General features: G+C 48.1%; 2 protein-coding genes across 4 annotated transcripts in view; one reads left to right on the forward strand and one right to left on the reverse strand.

Annotated features, from left to right (window-relative positions):
* FBXL13 (F-box and leucine rich repeat protein 13) overlaps positions 1–14,433 on the reverse strand; it is a 310,049-nt gene extending 295,616 nt beyond the window's left edge. For both annotated transcript variants that reach the window (XM_029617147.1, XM_029617148.1), the window contains exon 1: positions 14,250–14,433. In XM_029617147.1, the coding sequence (XP_029473007.1) occupies positions 14,250–14,324 (75 nt within the window). In that variant the 5' untranslated portion in view covers positions 14,325–14,433. The remainder of the gene's footprint in view (positions 1–14,249) is intronic.
* A 294-nt stretch (positions 14,434–14,727) lies between these two features.
* The window catches only part of ARMC10 (armadillo repeat containing 10), a 40,474-nt gene continuing 37,891 nt past the window's right edge, over positions 14,728–17,310 (forward strand). The window contains exon 1 of one of the 2 annotated variants that reach the window (XM_029617151.1): positions 14,728–15,054. In XM_029617151.1, coding sequence (XP_029473011.1) covers positions 14,793–15,054 — 262 coding nt within the window. In that variant the 5' untranslated portion in view covers positions 14,728–14,792. The remainder of the gene's footprint in view (positions 15,055–17,310) is intronic. The other variant, XM_029617150.1, reaches the window with a different exon arrangement.

Here is a 17,310-nt window from a genome sequence, read left to right on the forward strand (position 1 = left end):
GAGAGATTGAAGAACCTAAATATGTACACCCTGGAGAAGAGGAGGAGCAGGGGTGATATGATACAGATTTTCAGATACTTGAAAGGTTTTAATGATCTATGGTCAACAACAAACTTTTTACGTTGGAAAAAAATCAGAACTAGGGGCCACAATTTGAAGCTCCAGGAAGGAAGACTCAGAACCAATGTCAGGAAGTATTTCTTCACGGAGAGGGTGGTGGATGCCTGGAATGCCCTTTCAGAGGAAGTGTTGAAGACTAAAACTGTGAAGGATTTCAAGGGAGCATGAGATAAACACTGTGAATCCATAAAGGCTAGAGGATGGGAATGAAGAGAAGAGTCATGGGGGTGGATTCTGGAGTGGAGGCTAGTACCTGGTGATTACTAACCTTACACAATAAGCCTTTGCACGGTTAATGCAACTCGAACATTGCTCTCTGCTTCAACGGCAAGGGGAAATGTGGAAAAGAGGATTTGCATTCAGATAACTACCAACAACGACTGAACTTCGCAATCTGGTTAAACAAATAAGCGTGGGGGTAGCTTGCTTATTACGGCGGTTACTACCCTAAACCAATTAAGCCTGATACATCACTTTGAATGCATATACGGCGTTGCTCTCTACTTCAACAGCAGGGGGAAATGTGGAAAACAGAATTTACATTCAGACTACATCCAACAAGGCATTGATCTGTGCAGTTGGGGAAAATAAGCATCGGGATATCTTGCTTGATGTGGCGCTTACTACCCATAACCATTAAGCCTTATGCTTAATGGTTGATGCAACTCCAACATTTCTCTCTGCATCAATGACAGGGGAGGGCAGGAACTTTGAATCAAACAGTAACCAACAAGGGTCCTGAACTTGGTGGTTGATGAAACAGATAGATATGGGAAAATAAGTGTGGGAGCTTGCTGGGCAGACTGGATTTATTTATTTAAGTTTTTTTATATACCAACATTCAGGACGATAGTCCCATCATGCTGGTTCACAAGAAACAGGGGTGCAATTATAATAAACTTTGCAATTTGAACAATAGTGCAGAAAAGCAGTTACATGTAACAAGGAAATAAATAACTTGGAGTAAGAAAGAAAATGAAGATCAGATAATTATATATATATAATAACATTGTAAGATGTGGCTATTAATGCTATTAATGCTATTACTAGCGAAGTGTGTTGATTGATGGGAGTTAAATAATGTTGGAGTTAGGAAAGGCCTGTGTGAACTGGATGGGCCGATTGGTCTTTTTCTGCCATCATTTCTATGTTTCTATATATGTTTCTATGTTTAAGCAATGTGTCTACTGGAGCTGTAAACCCAAGCCAGGAAAAGCCCTCCTACCAAAAGAGAGAAATCGAAGGACAGCAGCAGATCCGGTGGTGGAGCGGTCCCCCAAGAGGGTGGGGACACTAGCGGCAGATTGGGAGATGATTCTGGGTCCCCCTTGAGCAAGGAGAATCCAGCAGCAGATTGAGCGGTCCCCAAGAAGGCGTAGACCCCAGCAGCAGATCGAGCGGTCCCCCAAGAAGGCGTGGACCCCAGCAGCAGATCAAGCGATCTCCCAAGAAGGCGTGGACCCCAGCAGCAGATCAAGCAGTCCCCCAGGAGGGCATGGACCCCAGCAGCATTCCAGGAGGTAGAGTCAGGTCCCCAGGAGGGCTTAGACCCCAGTGTTGGCATGGACTTTTCAGCAAAGCAGAAGCAACACTAAGGAGATGGCAGCGGTTTAGATACAACGCACCCCCCCCCCCCAGGACAACACTGCCCACCAGCCCAGTTGCATCTTTTCACATGGGTGAAAAGAGGGAGGATAATAATAAGACTTGATTAAACGGGAGCTCAAGAGGTTCCTTCTATTCTATATGGTGGTATACTGTGGGGTCCAACGACCCCCAAATTGTCAAATATTAAATGTTCTTGCTATCTTGTAGAAATGTATATAGTTGCGTGGGCTGAGACTACTAACCATGAGTAAATAAGTGTGCTGTTTTGATATCCTATTAGCAATGTACATAGTCATGTAGAAATGTATATACTTATGGAGTCTAACAAACCTGTATATATTTGTACATATTGCCAGCCATGTTTACAGTCCCTTTTGTTTTCCTGGGGTGAAGGGAGGGAAATCCCACCATCTAACACCTTCTTCCCCAGGTGGAGGCACCAGGTATCAAGAACATGAGGACCGACGGAGTCTGCCCTACAGGGGGCTCCCGCCAGGTTGGTCCTGGGCCCAGGAATGCCCCGCGAGGTAAGGGTCAAGGGGGCATTATAATTAGTTTTAGGGAGCAGTTAAATACACTTTTGTGAGGCAGCAAGTTAATTTTATTATAGCAGCATAAGGAAAACAAGGTTTAATACGGTACAATTATCTTTTTTCTTTGTTCTCTTTAGTTTTCAGTTTGTTTGTTTTAGTTTTACAGCGCAAGGCACTGAAGTAAAACATAAACAGAACTTATACACACTGAGATCAATTTTCAAAACTGCCCGGTTAAATAACTGAACTGGTTAGAACTTAACCAGCTAAGTTACGATGTATATTTGGCAGCATGGCCATGCTGTTAAATACACATGTATAACTGAGCGCTTAGCCATATATGTCTAACTGGCTAAATTTAGACCTATTCTATGACACATCTAACTTAGCCATACTACTTATGTGGCTAATTCTGAATATCGGCAGTTAGTTACATAAGTTGTATGACCCACTCACTCCCCCCCCCCCCCCCCCCCGATTCACCTACTGCCCACCCACAATTTATGTGGCTAACCTTTTAGCCATATAAGGTACTGCTGCTTAGCCATATAAGGGACTTATCCAGCTAAGTAGCAGCCATTGAATGTGGGCGCATATTCAGCTTCTGCTACTAATCCACATAAGCCCCATTTATCCGGCTAAATAGCACTGAACGCACTTTGAATATTGGGCCTGTTATCTGTAAGCCTAACTTTGCACTTAGTAATTATGCAATGCCAAAAACTAGTTAACCCAGCTGGAAGGAAATTAAGCCAGTGTTCTCACCCTTAGTCAGTCTTGTAAAGGTCCAGAGATCTGTCTCAACACCATGGGATCAAATCCAGTAAAGTCTCGTATGCTGTAGGCCACTTAGTACCCAAAGGTCTCACAGATGTCTCCATGAGGTATAATGGCAGGAACATGGTAAAGACATTTTTAGCTTTTAATTCTTTCAAGGGATAGTTGGCCAGACTCCTGCTTCTCAGAGTCTGAAGGCAGTGAGTATAAAACTCAGCCTTAGCTTGCAGGCTCACTGCAACAGTCAAAGTTCTGTCAGCAAAGCTCTCTTGGCAGAGCTTTGGGGAATCCATGGGGCAAAGCTACAGAGAATAACCCTTAGCAAGGGTTCTCTTGGATAATGTCCACAGTCTGGATAATTCAGAGTCCTTTTCTTTGATTCATACCTCATTGCATATTTAATTCCATAGGCTACAACGTTGATCTTAATTGGATGTTGCAACCTCCTGCAGACTCAAGATTGGCGGGATGCAAATTTTATTTATTTATTTATTTGATTTTTTTATATACCGGCATTCGCGATGGGAGTCGCATCATGTCGGTTTACAATTAACAGGATGTGAACAAAAGGATAAGAACTTAGAACAATATCATGTGATGTAAGAAGAAGTAGCAGTTACAATAAAACAGGGACATAATGCAACTTGGAATGGAAAGAAAGCGATAGAAAAACATTAACAGTGAGATAGTAGAGTAACAAGGTAATACAGACTCAGACAAATGATGTTGTCTGAGTCCCGATGCATATAAATATTCCCTTTCAGGTTAATAAAGTTTGTAAAGTTTTTCAGCAGAACAGGTGCTGGAACAATACTCATTTCATAGCTGGTCACATGGCTGGATACAAAGTTTTAACCAAGGACATGTTTCACAGTTCTTGTCCAAGGTTTCTTCTCACAGTAAGAGGTGCTAACAAATGTCTGATATGGAAGAACAATCATAGTTTTTTCACTTCTGCATGAATCATAGTCTCATATGAAGTTGCCAAGATCATCATGTGGTTGCAGACTCCATATTTGTATTGCTTAGGCCTGCACTTTTGGTTCAGTCTATGTGCATAGCAATAGGCCCCAGTTCACTTGTGTACATCCTTGTTTAGGGTCACTGGTGCTTCTCCTACAAAATTTATAGCGATTCCTCTTTCTATGCACTCTGAAGACCGTTTTGCAATCTGGATTTTGTTTATCAATAATTGCCTTTTAGAGGCCAAAAAGATTTTAAGTAAATAGAGCCTATAGATAAAACCTGATCTACTTTTTTATGCAGAAAATACCCTTACCCACTGCACCTGTAGGACTTGACGTAATCATCCCATCTTCATTGATATCCCTGGTTACTTTTACAGCTGTGCATATACTATCAGCATTAGATTACTATACATTAATTAAAAAAAACCAGCACAAAAGGACTATAATGATTAGACCAACATTATACAGCAGGGCCCTACATTATCAGTTAAACCAATTTTCTCTGTCAAATTACCATATTTTTTCAAAAACAGCTGCAGGCCTGTTACATCCACCAGCCGTGGCAACCCGCGGCTGGCTCAAATCACCTCATCTCATGCTTGGGTCTTTGCTCCGGGTGTTCTCGCGGCCACAGCCAGCCACTGCCGCCACGTTCCGCCTAGCCTCCAGTGCTCCACGTGGCGGCTGGGACACCGCTGACCTACATTCCGACCCTGGCCCTCCCTAGGGGCGCGCGCGTGCCGTCAGTCCTCCTTTTAAAGGGTCAACGGCGGGAACTTCAGGCTCATCCCAGACTGATAACATCAGAGGTCCAGGATATTTAAGGACAGCCTCTCTCCACCACTAGCTGACTTGGCAACGAGTTCCATTGGTTCCTGCTCTGGTGCTTTGCTCCAGTACTCCGGACCTGTTGTTCCTGCTCTACGGATTCCTGCTTTGCTTCTGCTCTTCAGAATCCTGCTACTGCGCTCCCGCTCCTCGGGGCCTGGCTCAACGCTTCTACATCACGGGACTCAGTCTCTGCGCTCCCGCTCCTCAGGGCCTGGCTCAGCGCTTCTGCTTCACAGGACTCTGTCTCTGCGCTCCCGCTCCTCGGGGCCTGGCTCAGAGCATCTACTTCACAGGACTCTGTCTCTGCGCTCCCGCTCCTCGGGGCCTGGCTCAGTGCTTCTACTTCACAGGTCTCTGTCTCTGCACTCCCGCTCCTCGGGGCCTGGCTCAACGCTTCTCCTTCACGGGACTCTGTCTCTGCATTCCCGCTCCTCGGGGCCTGGCTCAGCGCTTCTACTTCACTGGTCTCTGTCTCTGCGCTTCTGCTCCTCGGGCCTGGCTCAGCGCTTCTATATCACGGGACCCTATCACTGCGCTTCCGCTCCTCGGGACCTGGCTCAGGGCTTCTACTTCACAGGTCTCTGTCTCTGAGCTCCCGCTCTTCGGGGCCTGGCTCAGAGCTTCTACTTCACGGGACTCTGTCTCTGTGCTCCCGCTCCTCGGGGCCTGGCTCAGCGCTTCTACTTCACGGGACTCTGTCTCTGTGCTCCCGCTCCTCGGGGCCTGGCTCAGCGCTTCTACTTCACGGGACTCTGTCTCTGCGCTCCCGCTCCTCGGGGCCTGGCTCAGCGCTTCTACTTCACAGGACTCTGTCTCTACACTCCCGCTCCTCGGAGCCTGGCTCAGCGCTTCTCCTTCACGGGACTCTGTCTCTGTGCTCCCGCTCCTCGGGGCCTGGCTCAGCGCTTCTACTTCACAGGACTCTGTCTCTGCGCTCCCGCTCCTCGGGGCCTGGCTCAGTGCTTCTACTTCACAGGTCTCTGTCTCTGCACTCCCGCTCCTCGGGGCCTGGCTCAGAGCATCTACTTCACAGGACTCTGTCTCTGCGCTCCCGCTCCTCGGGGCCTGGCTCAGTGCTTCTACTTCACAGGTCTCTGTCTCTGCACTCCCGCTCCTCGGGGCCTGGCTCAACGCTTCTCCTTCACGGGACTCTGTCTCTGCATTCCCGCTCCTCGGGGCCTGGCTCAGCGCTTCTACTTCACGGGTCTCTGTCTCTGCGCTTCTGCTCCTCGGGGCCTGGCTCAGCGCTTCTATATCACGGGACCCTATCACTGCGCTTCCGCTCCTCGGGACCTGGCTCAGGGCTTCTACTTCACAGGTCTCTGTCTCTGAGCTCCCGCTCTTCGGGGCCTGGCTCAGAGCTTCTACTTCACGGGACTCTGTCTCTGTGCTCCCGCTCCTCGGGGCCTGGCTCAGCGCTTCTACTTCACGGGACTGTGTCTCTGCGCTCCCGCTCCTCGGGGCCTGGCTCAGCGCTTCTACTTCACAGGACTCTGTCTCTACACTCCCGCTCCTCGGAGCCTGGCTCAGCGCTTCTCCTTCACGGGACTCTGTCTCTGCACTCCCGCTCCTGGGGGCCTGGTTCAGCGCTTCTACTTCACGGGTCTCTGTCTCTGTGCTCCCGCTCCTCGGGGCCTGGCTCAGCGCTTCTACTTCACAGGACTCTGTCTCTACACTCCCGCTCCTCTGGGCCTGGCTCAGCGCTTCTACTTTACGGGACTCTGTCTCTGCACTCCTGTTCCTCAGGGCCTGGCTCAGGGCTTCTACATCATGGGACCCTATCAGTGCGCTTCCGCTCCTCGGGGCCTGGCTCAGCGCTTCTCCTTCACGGGACTCTGTCTCTGCACTCCCGTTCCTCGGGGCCTGGCTCAGCGCTTCTACTTCACGGGTCTCTGTCTCTGTGCTTCCGCTCCTGGGGCTTGGCTCAGTGCTTCTACATCACGGAACTCTGTCTCTGCACTCCCGCTCCTCGGGGCCTGGCTCAGCGCTTCCTCCTTCACGGGACTCTGTCTCTGCACTCCCGCTCCTCGGGGCCTGGCTCGGCGCTTCCTCCTTCACGGGACTCTGTCTCTGCACTCCCGCTCCTCGGGGCCTGGCTCAGTACTTCTACTTCACGGGTCTCTGTCTCTGCGCTCCCGCTCCTCGGGCCTGGCTCAGCGCTTCTACATCACGGGACCCTATCACTGCACTTCCGCTCCTCGGGGCCTGGCCCAACGCTTCTACATAATGAGACCTGTCTCTACGCTCCCGCTCCTCAGCGCCTTCAAAGCACTTCTACATCTCGGGACCCTGTCTCTGCGCTCCCACCCCTAGGGGCCTGGCTCAGCGCTTCTACATCTCGGGACCCTGTCACTGCGCTTCCACTTTTCGGGGCCTGGCTCAGCGCTTCTACATAATGAGACCCTGTCTCTACGCTCCCGCTCCTCAGGGCCTGGCAAAGCGCTTCTACATCTCGGGACCCTGTCTCTGCGCTTCCCGCCCTAGGGGCTGGCTCAGCGCTTCTACATCTTGGGACCCTGTCTCTGCATTCCCGCTCCTCGGGGTCTGGCTCAGCGCTTCTACATCTCAGGACCCTGTCTCTGCGCTCCTGCTCCTCGGGGCCTGGCTCAGCGCTTCTACATCACGGGACCCTATCACTGCGCTTCCACTCCTCGGGGCCTGGCTCAGTGCTAGAAGCACTGAGCCAGGCTCCTCACTCCCGCTCCTCAGGGCCTGGCAAAGCGCTTCTACATCTCGGGATCCTGTTTCTGCGCTCCCGCCCCTCGGGGCCTGGCTCAGCACTTTCGACATCACGGGACCCTGTCTCTGTGCCTCCGCTCCTCAGGGCCTGCTTCAACATTCTATTCCACAGGCTCCTGCTCCTGCACTTCCTCTTCACGGGGTCTGCCCCATGTGATCCAGCTCTACTGCCTCAGGAACTGTTGTAGCACCTCGTCCCTTGGGGACTTCTCTCTCTCTCCTCGAGGGCACCTCAACCTCGGACTGAACCTGACCTCTCTGACTCTCCCTACTTTCTTCCATCTGTCTCTCCGGGACCAGCCACACAGAGGCCCACCTAAGACCAGCCGGCCCTAGCACCCAAAGGGCTCAACCTGCGGGGAACACGGGCTGGTACTGGCGAAGTTCCTGTTAGCCTCTGCTCCCAGCCAGCCTCACCTCCCGACAGTGAGGACTTGCGGGGCTCAACCCCGCAGGTAGCACCAATCCCACCTCGGGTCAAGGGTCCACAATACCTAACAAGGCCTGTGAAGCTTTCCAGAATCTCCTCCCCTAGAAGAACAACAGTGGGGTATGCACAGGAAGTGGGCCCTGAGCATATTTGCAGCAAAAAAGTGCAGGAGCAGCATACATGTGCCTGGGAACGCCTCCCCACCATGCAGATAACAGTACATGGGTTGTGGAACTAGGCGAGGACATTTTACTTACACACAGGGTGGGTAATCTTTAAATAGGCTTTTTACCTGTGTCAGTAGCCATTTATAGGGCTAAATGGCTTTTGTAAATTGCCCTCCCCCTTTGCACAAATGTTTCCAATGACCCTGTTTATAATAATGTTAATATCTGACTACAGCCACAAGTTGCAGGGCAGAGGAATAAGCACATGGGCATGGTCTGACTAGGGCCTGTGTCATTGCAGTTTTCGGGCATTACAGTTACTGTAAATAAAAAAAACCAATGTTGCCACAATCTCATCGTCTGCAAGATACAGTGTACCTTATCTGATAAGAAAAACCTAGGAGATCTTCGTAAATGAAATGACCACTACTATGGAAACTACTATTATTCTGTTTTCTCACAGTGACAGCCTCATAGCTACAGACTAAACAGAGCGCCGCTTGTCCCACCAATCCATCAGGAAACAGCAGCACAGAACAAATTATCTGCAAAGAAATGCCCGCAACCACAGCTTTACTGGGGATCAGACTGAAACTCCCATGTGATTCTACTGAACGCGCACTATTTGAGAGCACAAACGATGGAAGAAAAGAGCCATTATTTTGAATCAAGCTTTGTTGTCTTTAAAATCCTGTGTGACCTATTAACAGTGGTATCCTAGCCTTTCAGGCCCACCATTATCTGATCCCACTATAGATTCAGGGCACAGTATTCTGGCCAGGGGCAGTATCATGGCCAGCAATGTCTTTGACCAGGGTCAGATATCCTTACGTTTGGCTAAGACTGCCATCTAGCTGATATTTTACTGTCACGGATAGGATTCTTCCTCAGTGCCAGTAATGACACAGTTCAGTCACTGCTTTTAGGTTTGCACAACGGCAGCCTATGGGAGAGGCTGCAGAAAGGGTATCACCCCCGTGCCCAATTACCTTGCAGGGGCGTTCCTGGGTCCAGGACCAACCTGGCAGGAGCCCCTCAACCCTTGGGTGCTTGGGCATCTAGTGCCTGCACCTGGGAAAGAAGACGTGATTTCTCTCCCTTCACCCCAGGAAGCCCTCCAAAAAAAAAGAAGGGAATGCAAACAGAAATGGTAGTATTTACATGTTTGTGCAAGTTTATTTTAGACTACACGACTATATAGATTTCTACCACATATCGAATAGTCCCCACAAAGGTATCACGTTATAGAAAAAAAGGAACCTCTTGAGTTCCCTTTGATCCAATACAGTTTCCTTCCCCTGCCCCCTCCCCTTGTTTTCCCTTTCTTCTGTACCTCAAGTCTCACCCATGTGAAAAAATACAACTGGGCCGGTGGGTCTTGCCACTCACAGAGGGAGGATCCATTGCAATCAGACATCTCCTCTGCTCCACCTCTGCTCTGCATATGGGTCCACAACCTCCTGGGGAATCAAACTCCACCTCCAAATCAGCCCCATGAAGTCCGCACTTGCAGGCCGATACAGTACAGTGCGCTCCGGCGGAGCACACTGTTAACCTGTGTTTGGACGCGCATTTTTGATGCGCTAGCTTTACCCCTTATTCAGTAAGGGGTAATAGCGCGTCGAAAACGCCGTCCAACCCCCCCGAAACTATTAGCACCCGCAACATGTAAATGCATGTTGATGGCCCTATTAGTTATTCCCGCTAGATTCCCGCCAGATTCAGTAAGTAAAATGTGCAGCCAAGCCACACATTTTACTTTCAGAAATCAGCGCCTACCCAAAGGTAGGCGTTAATTTCTCTCGGCACCGGGAAAGTGTACACCCTCTGACTTAATATCATGGCGATATTAAGTCGGAGGTCCCAAAAGTTAAAAATAATTAAAAATAAAAAATTTAAAATCGGCCCGCAGCTTGAAAACCGGACATCCAGTTTCCGAACTCATGGCTGTCAGCGGGTTTGAGAACCAACGCCGGCAAAATTGAGTGTCGGCTGTCAAACTCGCTGACAGCCACCGCTCCTGTCAAAAAAGAGGCGTTAGGGACGCGCTAGTGTCCCTAGCACCTCTTTTTACCGCGGGCCCTAATTTGAATATTTTTTTTTACTGAATCGTGCGCACAGGAGAGTGGCCTGTGTGCTCGCCCGCTCTCCCGCGACTTTTACTGTATTGGCCTGTTGGGGGATCAGTCACTGCAGTCAATCTGCTAATGGGTCTTCTTCCTAGACCAAGCCTCTACCCCTGTACTGCCAAACTCTTACAGGCAGGGGGAAGGGATTCACTTGCCAGGGTTTAAAGCTTCACTACATTCTTGATGTACCCCATGGTCCAGTGATTCTAGCTTGGCTCAATCTACAGCCTACAAATCGGCTTTTCACCAAGTCAAAAAGAAATCCTCCCCTCGGCCACAAGACCAAGACCCAGGCAAGCAATGGAATACTAGGACAAGCTTTCTCATTCTACCTGGTCTTGCCCAGGGTTTCTGACCATCCATTGACATTCAGGGTGAGAATCCACCTGTTTAATAAGCCCGTCCTTTGATACATTCCCAACACAAATTCCTCTTTTAGTCAAAGGTCTGCTATGTGGGACTTTGCCATTATTTATTTGTGAAGTATTATCTGATTTTAATTAAGCAGGGATTGTCACATGAAAATCTCCAAACCGACTCATACCTCTACAATAGAGGTTTGACCACCTTCATGGTAGGGGCCCTATCACCTTTTCAGCCTTTTGTGATCGTCCCAGGCCAACAGCTCATTTGACGCACTGCCTCTTCCTATTGCAATTCATTTCAGTGGTAGCATGCTATCTCTTCAGCTCCCCTTGCCCAGTCCTGGGAGAGAGTTTCACTCTCCCCCACTTAAATTTCTTGTTGCCCTCTACTAGATGATGGGGAGGGGAGAGAGGATTCCTTTTTGATGAGCTACCACTCTGCTGAAATCTTTCTGCTAATTCATTCCATTGTTGAGTGCAGGAAATAGTCTTTTTTTTTTTTTTTTTTACCAGATAATGGATATTTATTTGGGTATGCAATTAAAAATGTATTGTAAATACAGATGAGGGGTTAGGATTTCCCCTCAATCTGAAACCGATATGCTGTGGCTGGAAATAACACAGAATAGCATCAGAATCTGGTAATTGTCCATCCCATTAGTCATTCTGTACCCTGTAATTTTAATTGCTGTTATTAGCAGTGCTCTGTATTTTTTCTTCTCCTGTTAACTATGTTCTTTACTACTTTGACAAGACAAATACAAATTTTGTCATGACAATAAAATTTCCCAAATCTAAATCTGTAGTACCTCTCTCTCTTTTTTAATCTCCTTCCCCCACGGATGTTTTTCCCCATGCAATGCAGAGGAGGCACTAACAGATGAGACCAATGCTTGCTTATGCCTCCTGCCAACAGGAGAGAAAAAGGGAAAGGGATCCTGCTTGACTGGACCCTGCAGCCAATTGAGGAAGCAGGGCTACATCTGGCGAGGAGAGGAGGCACTAGGTGGTTGCCCCGATTTCCTCTCCATCCTCAAGGATAGCCCTGCATCTCAGTATCGACACCTTTCTTTTTAGTAAAAAAAAAAAGCACTGCTTAGGAGTGACAACTGGGTACATCCAAAAAGGGTCTGGTGGTATAAATGGTAATTGAGTCACTGAGGGAATGGGGTGGAGGGAGGAGGAGGGGGGGGGTCATTGATGAGGGAGCTGGAGAAAGGAAGCAAGGGGGCTGCTTGCTCTTTGAGCTTCTGGATAGGTGTGTGGCCTGGTCTCCTGACCAGTTGGAAAGTCTGTCTTAACTTTCACCTGGGTGGTTTCCAGGCAAAGGACTCTTAGAAGTTTCTTTTCCCAACATAAAAAAGGAAAAGGAGATTTACTGGGAGGACTGAGAGCACCACCACCAGGTATTTGTCTACTGTACACTGAAAGAGGATTTCCTGATTTCTGCCATTTTCTGGCATCAAAGGAAGATCTGTTTTTATGTGAAAACTCAAGGTGCATGAGGAATTGTATTTTGAGAATGTGATCTGGTTAAAGGACTGTCGGGCCGATACAGTAAAAATTGCGGGAGAGCGGGCGAATGCCCGCTCTCTCGGCGCACGCACAGGAGAGTGTCCTGTGCGCGCAATACAGTAATTTAATTTATTTAAATTAGGGCCGGCAGTAAAAAGAGGCGCTAGGGACACTAGCGCGTCCCTAGCGCCTCTTTTCGGACAGGAGCGCCTGCTGTCAGCGGGTTTGACAGCCGACGCTCAATTTTGCCGGCATCCGGTTTCTGAACCCGTGGCTGTCAGTGGGCTTGAGAACCGACGCCAGCAAAATTGAGCGTCCGGTTTTCAATCCGCGAACTGATTTCAAATTTTTTTTTTCTTTTTTTACTCTTCGGGACCTCCAACTTAATATCGCCATGATATTAAGTCGGAGGGTGCACAGAAAAGCAGTTTTTACTGCTTTTCTGTGCACTTCCCCGGCGCAGGCAGAAATTAACGCCTACCTTTGGGTAGGCACTAATTTCTTAAAGTAAAATGTGCAGCTTGGCTGCACATTTTACTTACTGAATCGCACAGGAATACCTAATAGGGCCATCAACATGCATTTGCATGTTGCGGGCACTATTAGGTTCAGGGGTAAGGGGTAATAGCGCGTTGAAAACGCGCGTCCAACCCCCCTGAAATTGAAAGTAGTCTGTCCAATTATAAAAAAAAAAAAAATCAGTGCATATAGTTCTTCACACAGAGCGCACTGTTAACCCGCGATTGGATGCGCGTTTTCGACACGCTATTACCCCTAGCGCGTTGAAAACACGCGTCCAATCGCGGGTTAACAGTGCTCTCCGTGTGAAGAACTATATGCAGTGATTTTTTTTTTTTTATAATTGGACAGACTACTTTCAATTTTTTTTTAGTAAACTTTGTTTTGGAACACAATTTTTGGTGTGGACTGTGGGGATTTTTTGAACAAATCTGAGCATTTCCTAGATGCTGCACCTAGTGAAAAATATTACCATGTAGAGGATGGAGTAATTTCCTCCAGCAACTAGGCCTGGGTTTTGTCAATATGAGTCTTCATTCACAACTACCTGGGGTTTTTTTCCCCTCCCAATTTATGTTCAGTTCAGGCACCGCAGTGAGGATCCAAGACCAGGGACCATGTAACAGAGCTGCTTCTGGTACTCTGCTACCATAAACCCTGAATCCAGCTACTAGGTGTCACTCTTAAACAAGGGCTCCCCCCAGGGGCTGTGAGCATTCCCAGGATCAGCTAATGCAGGGAAGGACTAGAGGGCACTCCATGAAGTTAAGAAGAAGCACTTTTAAAACAAATCGAAGAAAATTCTTTTTCACTCAAAGCACAATTAAACTCTGGAATTTGTTGCCGAAGGATATGGTTAGGGCAGTTAGTGTAGCTGGGTTTAAAAAGGCTTTGGGTAAGTTTCTGGAGGAGAAGTCCTGCTTTTAATCAGGTTAGGGAATAGCCACTGTGTGTTGTAACATGGGATCTATTTAATGTTTGAGTACTTGCCAGGTACTTGTAACCTGGATTGGCCATTGTTGGAAACAGGATACTTGGCAACTTCTTATGATCTTAGGAAATGAAAGACCAATTCTAGGAATTGCACCAGGGACCTGCATGGCAGTACACAGCATTTACCACCCAAGCTATTAGGCAGGTTCCTATGACGGATTTAATTAAATCGTGATTCCTAAAATAACTGATATTAGGTGAATAAACCAAGGCAGCTTTGCATTTCATATTACTATAGAGTTTAAATGTTTTTAATTCTACCACTGAAGTTTAACATAAAGTAAAAAACTATGTGATTTTAAGAGGGGGGAGCTGTGCATGTTTATTAAACACAAATAATTTTTTTTACTGTTGGTGAACATCTATGTATGCTTTTGGTTAAATAAAAAGTTTAAAAAAATATTTCTGCGTCTGGTGAGTGTGATCCTGCCCAAGAGTGAACCTTAGAGGGCGGAAATGTTTAAGTAAAGTTTGGGGGTCGGAGGGGAATTCGTCTGTGGAACGTCATAGCATCGACGTCATTGCCCCTTTCGTAACACGAAGGCTCTCTTTTACCTCATAGATCTCCGGTAGCGCGTGCCTCTTGAAATAATTTCTCAGCTGCGCGTCCGCATTGCGCAGAGAGGCCATGGCGCGTGGCGAATCGACAGAGGCGAATTATTTAGCAGGGCGAGAAGACGGAATTCGTGTTAACCGGCGCGCGCTCCCCGGGGGTCCCTGCTTGCAGCCGTGGATCGGTACGCTCGGTCACCTAGCAACGCCGGCCCGGGCCGCAGTAAACACAGCGCTGGGGCCGACCATGAGCGCACCCGGAGGTAGAGAGTTACTGGAGTAAGGTGGGTCCGTATGATATAAAACAGCTTCCCAAATCCCACAGTTGTGGGTCATGGTTTTTTTTTTGTTTATTAACGCTAAATGTTTCGAACGATGAAGAAAAACCTAATTTCTCCCATTTCACCGAATATGTGAGTTCCGTCGTTTTTATTTTCAGACGGTCTCTCTGGGAAACAGAACAGGCCAGCGCGGGGACACACTCGGGCTTAATTTCGATCGGCCAGCGTGGCCGGTTTTGTAGCGGCTCGGACTTGAGGAGCGGGGATGGTAAACTCTAGGCCCGGGCTAGTCTTAAGCTGTTCGCTGGGGCTGCTGTTTGGCACCGGAGCGTGTTACTGGGCCTATCGGTGGCTTTTCCATAAAGGAAAAGGCAATGGGCGCGCGGGAGAAGAGAAAGGAACCGCCGCCAACGCCGGAAAGGCAGCCCAGGCAGGGGAGCGCAGCTGTCAATCGGGAAACGCCAGCGGCTTACTGGAGAAAGTGTCGGGGATCCGTGTGACCTCCGGCGGCGAGAAGGCCCCCACAGGTACAGCGTCAGAGTTAGCATTGGCATCACGGGGAGGGCACCCAGATACTGAAAGGACTAAGCGGGTTGCATGGAGGGATTGGAGGGTTCTGCCACGCACCAACTCCACATTTTGGTCGCTCTTTCTTGACCCATCCAACTGCAAGAAAATTCAGCACTGTGCACGGACACTTTTAGGTGTATTTATTTCTTAATTTTTTTTTAATCTGCCGAAAACACTTTTCATCTGGCTTTCCAGAAGTGCTCAAAGCGGGCTATAACAGCAATGTGAAACAATTACATATCATAAACTGTTAATAAAATATCAAACGCGGTAAGACAGAAATAAAGTAATCAGAGCGAAGTAGTGCTTTAAAACCGTGGTTCTCAACAGGTGTGTCGCAGAGCTAGAAGAAGATTGATCTTTCCTCATCAGTTTGGGCAGAAGTTGGCCGACTTCTCTTTTAATGGGTTTGATAGGAAGCTGCTCTTGCTCCCTTCTCTTCTTGGCCAGAGGGAGGTTGTTCCCTCCTCCTTCACCAGATCAGAGGGATATCACCAATTCCTGTTCATATGGTCCCAGCAGGACACCAAATTTATCTTTCTCTGTCTAGACTGGCAGTGATACTGCTGATGCTCTCTTCACCCCATGGGGGTCTGGATGTGAAAGCAGGAGCATAAGGGAGAAAGGTGAATACTCTGTAGATCTGCTGCCTCTTCATCTTCCTCTCCGCAATGCCTCTTGCCCTCATCTGCTGCTGATAAAGATGGAGGGAGATTCTGGATTGAACTGAAGGCTTTTCAGCTTGCTGGGAGACATGAGGAAGGGGAAATGTACTGGGCAGGAAGGTGTGGGAAGATAGGGAATCAGGGATGGGGGAAAGGCAGTTAGGGTTGCTGGCTAGGGAGAGGTGGAGACAGGGGTTGGGGGGCTGCTAGGGAGGGAAGAGAGATGGAAGTGGAGCTGCTTGGTTGGGGGATCAGGTAGTGGGGGGATGCTGAGCAGGAAAGGGTAGGAAAGAGATGGTCAGAGGCATTCTTGAGAGGGAAGGGCAGATAGAGTTGAACAGGGGAGAGAGAGGGAGCATGGGAAAGAGGACTGGGGGGGGGGGGGGTCAAATGTTGGCCAGGGATATGAGCATGTGAAGGGATGATAGAGTAGTTGGGAGAAGTGAGCTGTGATGGGGGCATGGAGGGGAGTGGTATGGGTACCGGGTGTGGGTGCCATACTATGTCAGTTTTGAGAATATGCATTTCTTCTCTTTTTGAACTTTGCTTAGTGTAGGAGGAAATATTTTTGTTTTTAATCTCCAGTTTTGCACTGCATGCCGAAAGTGGTCTTGGGATTTCCATTCCAGGTTTTGTTTCCACATTTGTAATTTGTGGTCTTTTATTCTATATTTGGTGAAGGCAGATCTGTCTGTGTTCTGTGTGTACATTTACAATTTATTGATTTATGAATCACCTAATACATAAAGGGCTAGGTGATGTGCATGTGACTGAGATGAGGTACTTTTCTAGAGGTTTGTATCAGCTTTGTTGTATTTTCTCAATATTATATTGCACTGGTGGTGAACTAGCTTTTTCATGGGTAAGGCTATTGCTGTTTCATTTCTTGGAGTTAGTGCTGCTGAGGTATGGCAGATTTGATAGACATGTACAGAGTGGGGTTTGTTTATATTTTACAATACAGACGATCAAAGCCATCGAGCATCAATAACTAAAATATTAACCGACATCGTGAACCTATCCCTCACAGAAGCAAACTACCCCGACTGCTTAAAATCAGCAATTATCAAACCCATACTGAAAAAAACCAACCTTGATCCAGAAAACCCACTAAACTACCGACCCATATCAAACTTACCATTCATTGCCAAAATTATTGAAAAAATCGTCCACTCCCAACTCATTGACCACCTGTAAAGGAACAACATCCTACTTCCCACGCAATTTGGCTTCAGGAAACAACTAAACACCGAATCACTACTCCTATCATTAAACGACACCGTGCTCAAAGAATTTAACGGCCACAGCTACCTTCTAGTCCTACTAGACCTATCAGCAGCCTTCGACACGGTAAACCATTCAATTCTGATTGAACGTCTATCCGAAATCTGTGTAAAAGAAAAAACCCTACAATGGTTCTCATCCTATCTATCACAAAGGACCTACCAGGTGTCAATTAATGACACCCTCTCAAAGAAAATAAACCTTGACACTGGAGTTCCCCAAGGCTCCGCACTATCAGCGACACTCTTCAACATGCCTATGAGA

Source organism: Rhinatrema bivittatum, chromosome 9, assembly GCF_901001135.1.
Source record: "Rhinatrema bivittatum chromosome 9, aRhiBiv1.1, whole genome shotgun sequence".
In the NCBI taxonomy this organism is placed as follows: Eukaryota; Metazoa; Chordata; class Amphibia; order Gymnophiona; family Rhinatrematidae; genus Rhinatrema; species Rhinatrema bivittatum.